The sequence below is a fragment of the Delphinus delphis genome, chromosome 3, assembly GCF_949987515.2.
Source record: "Delphinus delphis chromosome 3, mDelDel1.2, whole genome shotgun sequence".
Lineage (NCBI taxonomy): Eukaryota > Metazoa > Chordata > Mammalia > Artiodactyla > Delphinidae > Delphinus > Delphinus delphis.
In genome coordinates, this window is record NC_082685.1 from 121,232,896 (window position 1) to 121,245,124 (window position 12,229).

Here is a 12,229-nt window from a genome sequence, read left to right on the forward strand (position 1 = left end):
ACTTAAGTATTTTATCAGCAAATTAATTCTCTTAAATTTAAAAAAATCTTTTAGAATCTTTAATGAGCTGAAAACGAAAATGCGTGATATAAAAGAATATAAGGAGAAACTCTTGGTTACCTTGGGTGAATTTCTAGAAGACCATTTTCCTCTGCCTGATAGAAATGTTAAAAAGAAAAAGGTAAGTTTTAGAGAAGACATTCATGTAAATATTCACACATGAAATTGTTTTAGATAGGTTCACAGGTAAATTTTCTGATAAATTTTTATGTTAAATATACACTTCAAAGACATACACAAATAGGTACATGCACAAAAATATTCCATCATCACATTATAATAATTAAAAATTAGAAGCAACCTAGTTATGTAATAAAATAAGATTAAATACATTTTTTTACATTGTATTCATATTGATGGAAAAATGCAGCTTTTAAAAATGTATTGAACACTATCAAAAGAGTTTATGAAATCTCACAAATTATTGATTGTTAGAAGATAAAACACAGATGATTAAATTGTGTGAGTCTAATTTGTACCAAAGAACGTAATAGTGCTTATGCCTGGGGCTAAGATTGTAGGTAAGATTTGTTTTTGTTTTCATTGTTTTTCAAATTTTCTATGATAAACATATGTAACTTTTAAAATCAGAAGGTACCTGTAGTTAAGGTAAGTTATTGACTATTTTAATAACAGTTATGATGGAATAAACCTTTTTCACAAAAGCAAATATTTCATCGAGTGACAGAAGGTTGGGAACAAGCACTTTAATTCCTTTTTTAAAAATAGTATAGGTATAGGGCTTCCCTGGTGGCGCAGTGGTTGAGAGTCTGCCTGCCGATGCAGTGGACACGGGTTCGTACCCCAGTCCGGGAAGATCCCACATGCTGTGGAGCAGCTGGACCCGTGAGCTATGGCCGCTGAGCCTGTGCATCCGGAGCCTGTGCTCCGCAACGGGAGAGGCCACAACAGTGAGAGGCCCACGTACCGCAAAAAAAAAAAAAAAAAAAAAAAAAAATAGTATAGGTATAAATAAATAGAACTTGTGGAAGTGGAATAGGCATTGAAACTGGGACCAGAACAATCTTTCTAAAAATAAACTTATTTAATCATGTATTTTAAAATATGCATATTTAAATCATTTTTCAACATAAAACTTTTGATGCATCCCTCTGGGATGAAGTCTATAAACTCCGTAGAGGAATGAATTTATATTCTGGACTTTGTCTATCTCTTTAGCCTCCTTTTCAGCCATTCTTTATTCATCTCTTGCATGAGTCCATTCAACAATAGTACTATACAGTTCCAACAGATATGCAATGACCTGTCACTTTTCTGTGCCTTACACATTCTATTCCCTCTGGTTACGAAACAATTCCTATCTGGTGAAAATAGTAAATTCTTTCTTAAAGCAACTCAAACATCATCTTTTGTGTGATGCATTGAATGAAGTTTTGGTGTCATTTTATTAGCATTTATTACATGATTTTGTAGTAACCATTTATTTCTCTTTCTCTGTTGACCCACCACGCTCTGTGAGCTCCTTGGTTTGTTTAATTCATCTTTGTGTCTGTACTGTCTTGCATACCTATTGTAGTACCTTCTGAGTTCATATTTCTTGAATGACTGTGAGCATACTAGGAAAAGGAGAAAAAAGTTTGTTTTCTTATAATCTGCGTTTATTTATTCTTCCCTGTCTTCTTTGTAATTATCAGTAGGCTTTACATTTGTTATGGACAATTTCTCCCATTCTGTCCATTGTTATTTATGCCCCTTAGTCATTTGTGAAATTGTTAACAGCCTTCTGTTAATGATTTCAGTAAATTCATGATCCCTTACCTCTTAATGATCATAATCTTAAAATAACTTAATGATTTATTTTCTGATTCCAGTCTTTTTTTCAACTTTTTTTTTTTAACCTATTAAGGTTCTCCACTATTAGAACCAGAGGTTTGAGACACTCCTAAACAAAAGCATTGATTACCAGAAGCCACCATGAGTTTATTCAGTCATATTGGATAAGCTCACTTTTTTTAAATGAAGTATATGAACTGTTGATACATATTACAAACTGATAGGTTACTCTCTCTCCCTCTCTCTCTCTCTCTCTCTGTCAAGCAATAATAATGGATGTATCAGTGGGCTCAAGCTGCCATAGCAAAATACCAAAGAATAGGTGGCTTAAACAAAATAAATTTATTTTGTCATAGTTTTGGAGGCCAAATTCCAAGATCAAGGTGCCATCAGAGTTTTATTTAAAATAAATAAATTGTGTTATTTATTTTAACTTTGGTAGTTTCATTGCATTTATATTCTGTTCTGATACCATCATTCATGTATACATTTAGTCTTTATTGTACATTATGTTGGATTCAATCCTTATCATCTTTTACCATTCATTTTTGAGTTTTTAAGTTTAATCCATTGTTTGATATGATGGGTTTGTTTGACAAGTAATTTGTTCAAGAAGAATTCCTGGGTGTTTTATTTTTTGAATTCTTAAATGCTGAACATATTTTGCTGTATACTTAAACGCTTATCTTAGGCAGAGATTTTAAAAGTCACAAGACTTGGTAAGGGGTTTCTCCATTCTTCTCAGATTGAATGTGCTGTGGAGAAGTCTGAGGCCAGCCTGTAGATGTCTTGCTGCTTCTGACTATTTGCCTGAAGGATTCTTTATCTCTGAACTTCAGTAACTTAACAGGGATATGTCACAATGTTGATCATTCAATATCAGTTTTGCTTTGAAGATGATGCATTGTTTCCAGGGGCAGATTTAGGTCACATTGCATTTCATGGCAATTTTATTTTATTATATTTTACATTGTTTATCATATCCTTATGTTGAAACTTTTTTTTTTGTTTTCTTTCATTATATTTTTCTTCTGCATTTTCTTTGATTGTCTCAAACCTTTATATTTTAATCTGTGCCTTGCTGCTTGTTTCTTTAATATATTTGTATTTCTGTAAAACCTTAGGAGGACTCCATGCTAATCTTTGATTATTGTCAGGAAGGTACTAGATGTCACAATAGTAGGAGACCTTGTAGTTAATTGAATGTCTGAACTCAAAAGCTGCTGATTAGCTGTAGTATTATCCTAGAAGATTTCCCTTAGAACCTTATCCTATGGAACATTTTTAACAGTAATTTGGATAAAGAGGTAGAGGACATAGTCATCAAAGTTTACAAATGATATGAAATTGAGAGAGGACTAGATAGTAAACTTATTGGATGACAGAATTAGAACTGTATTTTTTAACTGGCCAAGATAAAATAGGACGGTCCAAATAAAATAGGACGATATTTAGTGGAGGTACATAGAATATCTTTCTTGAGTTTAAAACATTGAAGAACGAAGGAGACATATCTTAGCTATATACAATGAAGGAAACTTTTGGCACTTTAGATGATAGTGTTCTCAGATAGAGGTCAGCAGGGCAGAATAGATGTCCAAAAGCTAATGCAATCTTAAACTTATTGAATAGAATTCCAGCTTCTACACGTATGGAAGTGAGTCTTCCATTTCATCTTTGGTTTTCTAATCACAGCTATATCATTGTGGAGACTGGACTTTTTTAAAAAGGTAAATTAGAACACATTTAGAGAACAACCATGCTATTGAGAGGCTGCAAGTCTATGAGAAATAATTGAAGAAACTCATGATGATTAATATGGAGAAGGCAGGGAGCTCATAATAGCTGTCTTCAGATATTTGAGAACTCTAGGGTGGAATTGGAATGAGATTTATTCTCTGTCATTCCAAGAAAAAAAGAACTAGTGAGTTGAGTTAATATTAGGAACTGTCAAGAACTATAGAAAGATGAACAAACCTCCCTGGGAAGCAAGTTTCCTGTCCCGAAGCTGTATCAATACAGTCTGGAATGTCATTTGTTTGGGATATTTTGATTGGGAAGGTTCAAACATTAGATTTTCATTTATATGAATATATATAATATGTATAATATAATTTATCCATTTATATAAATTTATAATTTATCTCCATATTTAGAGATAGGTAGATAGATAGATAGGTGGATACTCTGAATTGTATCTTCTAGTAATTGCAAAAGATTTCCCTGTCTAAGAGGTTGTTTCAACTATTTTTATGAACCTTACTGTTTAGTACAGCAGGTTGTTTTCTTTCAGAATGCTTTTTAAATCATCTCATTATAAATGTTTGGTTTTAGTATATCTTGTACCACTGCAATTGAGGAATATTAATTTTTGAAATTTTGTAATAAATACAGTGTAATATTCTGCCATTAGAATTGAAATGTTAATTCTTTGTTATTCACACTTCTCTCAAAGAAAAACATTCAAGAATCAACTGCACAGCTGATAACACTGCATGAAATGTTAGAGGTAAGTGTTTTGTGTAGTTGTTTTGTCTTGAAGATATCTCTTCACTAGTGATTTGTGAACAATTATACATAGGCTTGAAAAAGAAAAAAATGCTGCTTTAGTTCTTAAGGTATACACCAAACTTTATTATATATATTAATTTATCTTAGTATAAAATTAGTTTCTATGTAGTAAGAAAATATTATTTTTTAGAAGAAGATGAAACTGAAGTCTTACTCTTAATCGTGTTCCTGATTATTACTTTAAGAAAAATTTTATGATGTTGTTTAGTATCTACACAGTAAAAGCCTGTGCTGTTACATTGATGTAATCTTTAGTTGGCCAGTCTGTATTCTATCTAAAATGCACAATTGAGTTTAAGGATTCTTTCCACAAAGTTGCAGAACTTCATTCACAGATTTTCCTTAAATAACATCAGCTTCTTTTTTCATAATGTAAGGACGCATTACACCTTTTTCTGCCTGACATTTGCTTTTTATTTTATTTACAAATATCTCTGACCTTTAAAAAAAAGAAGTTTTTGAACTTCAGCCAAATTACCGACTATATTAAATACTTAAATCTTTATATGATGACCTATTGCAGATTGGGTGGAGAGGAAGGTAGTCTATGAAGAGCTATTTAACAATTAATGTGACTTTTTAAAGTCATTGGTAAGTTTAGAATAAAGTGATTTCAGAAAACTTGTTTCACATTGTAATTTTATGCATTGGATGCTAAAGTCTCTATGTATCTAGCTAAATGGTTTTGGTGCCTCAGGATATCTTAATATAGAATATTATTACTTTGGAAAGCAAAATACAATTATTTTTTAGATTGTGATTTGAATCTTTTAACATATTCCTATTTAGTCCAGTTTATACCGAAACCAATGTTTCTCATGGATGACTTGACTTTTTTTTAATAAAAGTTGTTATATATGTGGCAAATATTGACAGTTGTTAACTGGGAAATACATGTGTAATTTTTGAATAATGCACTATGAGATACCATGTAAAACTTAGATTTAGAAACTATTTTTGTCTCCAAGGCTCGTATTATCAATAATAAATATAAACAGAATTTAAACTGCAGTTCAGTGAAGAATAAACCAATATACATGTTTATGTTAAAGTAGAATTTTTAGCATTTAATTATTTCTGGCATCTATTAGAAGTTTGATTAATATAACTGAAGTTAGAAATGAAAAGAAAAATTTTAAATTATATTAAAATAAGCAGTTGCTCTAAAATGGGAATAATATTTAATTATTTTATTATCATACCTAAAAGAAATGAGACCAAGAGCTTTTTTCTCCAGGATGTGGTTCTGAAGTAGCTAAAGTTAGGGAGTTCCCTGGTGGCCTGGTGGTTATGATTCCAAGCTTTCACTGCCACGGCCCACATTCAATCCCTGGTTGAGGAACTGAGATCCCACAAGCCACATGTTGCAGCTAAAAAAAAAAAAAAAGAAATAGCTAAAGTTAATGGCAGATGAAATTATTTCAAGAATTGAGATGTAAAAAAAAAAAAAAAAAAGAATTGAAATGTTGATATTATTATGAAATGTGATTGAGATGAGAGCTTTATAGTTTTATTTCTATGGTACTTTATATTTGTATAAATTGTATTTTTCCTTTTCTGTGTTTCTTAATATAATATAGTTAAAGCTTTGGCTTGGCAATTCAGAGATATGGAGTCTAATCCATGATCTATTACTAATTATGTGCCCCTTGAGGAATCTTTTAACCCTTCTGGATTCTGGTTTTGTAATTTGTGAAGGCACTTTGTGGGAGCTGAGGAGGTAGAGTAATAATTGATACATATTTAGCATTTTTCAGTATGTTTCATAAAACATTAGTGTTTGAAGAATTTTAAATGTGTGTTTCTTAAAAAAACTTTTTTAATGCCAGTGGATCTGGGATATACAGGTGATTCTGAGTGCACATTGGCAGTCTTTCTCCAGCTTATATAACCATAGAACCCTGTTTCTCCACACTAAGAGCATCCTTAGGGAGACCAATTCCATGGAATGTAGTTTGGGAAATGTTAGTCTTATATAATTTACTACAGATACTCAAAACGTCCCAATTTGTGGTTGTAACCCCTCAATATCCTTAGTGAAGAAATCAAAGATATTTAAGATAATTTGAAGGAAATGATGCTGATAGAATTGTTTCAAAGATTTATCAGATGAATAGGTGTTTTTTGGGGGAAGAGTAGCATTGGTGATTTCTCTTTCCCCCAAATATTAAGATATGTATGCTGTTTTTGAACTTTTGAGTATTTAAGTTTTTTATTTTTAAGAAATGGTTATAACCAATCTTGTAATATAAGCAAATTATTAATCCTAAGAGAAGTGAGAGAATTGTAAGTGCCTTTTAACTAGTTTTTAGGAATTTTAAAAGTTAAGGTGCAAAGATTCATTTTAAAGCTATTTCCATTCACTAATATTTGTTTTTTAAAAAAAGAAAATCAACTGTTTAAGTTAATACATAGAAATTATGATATAAACAATTACTCAAAGAGAAAAGACATTAACATTCTTTGATAAGAAACTTCATTAATGTTTTATTATAGCTGTATCAGTTTTTTTCCAAGTAAGGTATATTTTGAATGATTTTTTTTCTAGATTCTTTTAAATAGATTATTTGATGTTCCACATGACCCATATGTCAAAATTAGTGATTCTTTTTGGCCACCTTATATTGAGCTGCTCCTGCGTAATGGAATTGCCTTGAGACATCCAGAAGATCCAACCCGAATAAGATTAGAAGCCTTCCATCAGTAAAAAGATGGTCTTTTTTTCACACGTACTTAAAGAATCTTGTCATTCAAGGATAATGGAAACACTGAGAATTACTTGGATAAGGAACATTATTTGCAAATCAAAGCACATAGTCCATCTTCCTTTTGTGCTTAAAATGACTCATGCTGCCATCCACTATTCATTTAAAAATGGTCCTTTCGCAGTCAGTCATTGCTTTGGTATTTTCAACTGGGTGGACAAGAATGCAAGTGAAAAATATTCTAGACTTAATTATTACAAAACTTTAAATATACCTTACTTCTGCAATATTCTTTGGAAAATTCGTTGTTAATTTATGATATTGATAATGTAATATTTTTCTTTTAAAATTTATGACAGTTTCCTTTATGCATTTGATTTCCATTTGGTGCTTACATCCTTTAAATTTACAAATTGTAATGGAAAGGCCATTTAATTTGCAGGAGGTTTAAAAATTGACTTAGTATCTTAATGTAGAAGGAAGCATAATTTAAAAGCATTTAGTAAATCTGTTCCATGTATAATGCCATATTTCTAGATTTGTTAAAAATTTGAATGTTAAAAAAACTAATGGATAAAGGTAGCATGAAAACTATATTTTAATGTGTATTATATTACAAGTGATGATATATATTAAATCATTCTTGATTCTGTTAATTATTACTAACAATACTGTGTTCATAAAATTTTGTTAATCCTCTGTGACTTTCCTGTAAATAAAATTCTCATTTAAAAACTCTAGCTTTTTTGGGGATGTGGCATGATATTTTAATAAACTAAATAGCCTTTTTCATAGGTAGATAAATGATGGTATTATAGAACTACATATAAGCTAAACTAGAGAATTCCAAATACTTTTTGTATCGTTAGTTTTCTAAGATGACTTAGTGTATACTTTTATTTTTGAAAATGCTTTCTACTGCATTATAGTATCCAAGTTTCTTGTTTACCTTAAATACTTCATCTTTTTTAAAGTAGGCAAAAACTATTCCGAGTATACCCTGTTCCATTTATAGAAAATACAAATACTGTTATATTTTAGAAAATGTGTAAGTTCTTTTATGGGAAGATGACATACAAAAGTACCTTCCTAGAATACTCTAGTTGGGAGTCAAAGGATTGAGCAACTTATTATTCCTCAGAGTTACTGGAGAAAGGAAAAATGGTGCTAGCAGTATAAGTCTGACAATAATTCTGTCTGACAAGAGCAGATAATACTGTTGTCTGTGAGCTTCTCTGTGTTGCAAATTACAGTAAGAAATAGATAAAGGCAATAAACAACTTGATGATTTATTTGGCAAGTCTTGATTTCACATACATCTATTGGTTTGAATCTTTTTACTGTAGCATCTTGTGTAAAGTTTTAAAGAAAACTGTGATGATTGCATCCTACTTCTTAATTTGTTAACCCAGCCTTCTAACATAGCATGATTTTTTTGCCCACTTTTCATCTCAATCATAAACAACGTAAATTATAGCAGAATTAGTCTTGATTTGTACTCCATCTAAGCTTACAACCCTTGAAGGTTTTTTTTTTGTGGCTTTGAGAATGTTGGAGAAAATGTTTCAAGTTCTGAGAACCTATATGTGGGGGCCATCACTACAGATCCCAGGAACATTGAGGGTAATAAAAGAATATTTTGAATAACTCTGTGCCCACAGATGTTATAACTTAGATGAAATGGACCAATTCTGTGAAAGACACAATCTACTAAAACTCACACAAGGAAAAATAGCCACTTTGCATAGCCTATATATTAAAGAAATTGAATCAATAATTAATAAGCTTTCAAAACAGAAGACATCAGGCCCAATGGTTTCACTGGTGCATTCAAGAAGAAAGTGATGACAATTCTGTGTTCCAAAAAATAGAAACTAATTCATTCTATGAGGCCAGCATTATCCTAATACCAAAACCAGACAAAAACATTACATTACCCTAATACCAAAACCAGACAAAAACATTACATTACCCTAATACCAAAACCAGACAAAGGCATTGCAAGAAAGGAAAACTACAAACAGATACCTTTCATGAACATAGGTACAAACATCCTCAACAAAATAATCAAATTCAACAATGTAATACAAAAAATTATGCATAACAGCCAAGTGGTATTTATTCCAAATATCCAAAACTGGTTCAGCATTCAAAGATCAATTAATGAAATCCAACATATCATCAGACTAAAATAGAAAAACCATATGACCATACCAATAGATTACAAAAAATCTATATGACAAAATCAGATAACACATTCATGATGAAAACTCTCAGCAAGCTAGGAATAGAAAGGAATTTCCTTAGCTTGATAAAGAACATCTACAATCTGATGCATTATTACTTATTCTTTAAAAAAAAAAATTCAGAAAACTTACAGCTAACATACTTAATTGTGGGAAACTAGATGCTTTCCCTCTAAGATCAGGAAGAAGGCAAGAATGTCTCCTCTCACCAGTGCTAGTCAGCATTGTACTGGAAGTTCCACCTAATGCAGCAAGACAAAAAAACATCCCAAGAACCAACAAAAAATCTCTTGGAACTAAAGACCAATTACAGCAAGGTTGCAGGATACAAAGTTAGCATAGTAAAGTCATTTGTTACCTATATACCTGAAATTCGAAACATTATTACATTAACATCAAAAATATGTACAAGACTTATATGAGGAAACCTACCGAAGTTATAAAAGAAATCAAAGAAGATCTAAATAAATGGAAACATATTCCATGTTTATGGGTAGTGAAACTCCATATTGTTAAAAGTCTCAATTCTTTTCCAAATTGATTTATAGGTCTAATGTAATCCCAATCAAAATGCCAGCAAGTTACTTTGTGGAAATCAACAAATTGATTCTAAATTTATATGGAAGGAAAAAAGACCCAGAATAGCTGCCCATAATATTGAAGAAGAACAAAGTGGAAGGACTGACAGCAACCTTAAGACTCACTATAGAGCTATAGTAACCGATACTGTGAAATTGGTGAAAAATCAGACAATAGATCACTGGAACAGAATAGAGAGCTCAGAAGTAGACCCATACAAATATGGTCAGCTGATCTTTGACAAAGAGGAAAGGCAAGCAACCCAATGGAGAAAGCTTAGTCTTTTTCAACAAATGGTGGTAGAACAACTGTACATGCACTTGCAAAAAAAGGAAGAAAAACTGGTCACTGATAATACTGACATTATACCTTTAACAAAAATTAACTAAAAATGGATCATAGACCTAAATGTAAAATGCACAACTATAAAACTTCTAGAAAATAACATAAGAGAAAATCTAGTCTGACCTTGAGTTTCGTGAAGACTTTTTAGATAAAACACCAAAAGCACAATCCATGAAAGAAAAAAATTGATAAGTTGGATTTTATTAAAATTAAAACATTATGCTCTGTTAAAGACACTGGTAGAATGAAAAAAATAAGCCACAGATTGGGAGAAAATGTGCAAAACACATATCTAAAAAGATAACACAGAACTCACCAAAATATACAAAGAACTCTTAAAACTTAATGAGACAACAAACATCCCAATTAAAAAGAGGGGAAAATGACTAAATTGACACCTCACCAAACAAGATAAACAGATGGCAAATAAGCAGGTGAAAAGATCTCCACATTGTGTGTCATCAGGGAAATGCAAATTAAACAAAAGTGAGATGCCACTACACACCTATCAAAATGACCAAAACTCAGAACATTAACAACATCAAATGCTGAGAAGAATGTGGAGCAACAGGAACTCTCATTGATTGCTGGTGGGAATGCAAAATGATACAGTCACTTTGGAAAAAAAAGTATATTCTAAGAATACTCTCACTATACAACCCACAAATTGTGCTTCTTGGTATTTACCCAAATGAGTTGAAAACTTATGTTCACACAAAATCCTGCACACCAATGTGTATAGCAGCCTTTTTCATAATTGCCAAAAATTGGAAGCAATCCAGATGTTCTTCAATAAGTGAATGGACAAATCATGGGACATCCATATAATGGTTTATTCAGACATGAAAAGAAATGAGCTATCAAGCCACGAAAAAACAGAGGAAACATTAATACATATTCCTAAGTGAAAGAAGCCAATCTGAAAAGGCTACATACTATATGATTCCAGCTGTATGATATTCTTGAAAAGACAAAAGTATGGAGACAGTTAAAAAATCAGTGGTTGCCAGAGGTTGTGGTTTTGGAGAATTTGTAGGAAGGAGGGCAGGGAAGGGTGGGGTGAATAGGTGGAGTACAGGGGATTTTTAGGACAGTGAAACTATTCTTTATGATACTGTAATGGTGGATACATAACATTATGCATTTGTCAAAATCCATAGAACTATAATACAAAGAATGAATCTTAATGTAAACTATGGACTTTAGTTAATAATAATGTATCGGTATTAGTTCATCGGTTGTAACAAGTGTAACACAAATACAAGATGTTAATGATAGTGGAAACTATAGGCAAGGGGAAAGGGGGTATATGGGAACTAAGGAATTTGGGGAAAGAATTTTCTTACTGATTGAAAAAATTCTCAGGAAGAGATGGCTTCTCTTGTTCTGGTGAATGTTATTTGGTCTGCATGAAACATCTGGAACTCTTTAGCCATTCTGTAATCATTAGGAGAGCTGCCATGGACAAATCTGGCATATTTAGTATGGCAGAGTCTCAAAAAAGAGCAAATCGTAATGTTATTGAACTGGGGAATTAATTGACCCTAGAGCTGCCATACTGGGGAGCATGATTTACAAGATAATAAAATTTCCTTCTGGTTTAATCAATTGAGACAGGTTTTTCATGTTTCTTGAAACTGAAGACATTCTATCTGGTAGCAACATTCCACCAAACCATTAAATGGAACTTTCACTCTCGCTGAAATTAATTTTATGGAACAGTCTGACAAAGACTTTAAAAATGTGTATTTTGAGGTTGCTGGAAGAAATAAATTTCTTCCATTTAAAAAGGGCTAGTCATTGTAACACAAAAATAGGAACAAATGAAACAACAGTTGGTTATGAAAAGGAATTAATTATAAATCCCATATCTGATTAAATATAATAATTTAAATACAAATTCTACAAGTAGGATAAACTCTTGACTGG

General features: G+C 31.6%; 1 protein-coding gene across 2 annotated transcripts in view; it reads left to right on the forward strand.

The window, feature by feature from the left end:
• CENPK (centromere protein K) overlaps positions 1-7,825 on the forward strand; it is a 40,226-nt gene extending 32,401 nt beyond the window's left edge. For both annotated transcript variants that reach the window (XM_060007022.1, XM_060007023.1), the window contains exons 9-11: positions 55-181; positions 4,310-4,363; positions 6,974-7,825. In XM_060007022.1, the coding sequence (XP_059863005.1) occupies positions 55-181; positions 4,310-4,363; positions 6,974-7,132 (340 nt within the window). In that variant the 3' untranslated portion in view covers positions 7,133-7,825. The remainder of the gene's footprint in view (positions 1-54; positions 182-4,309; positions 4,364-6,973) is intronic.
• Positions 7,826-12,229: the final 4,404 nt, after the last annotated feature.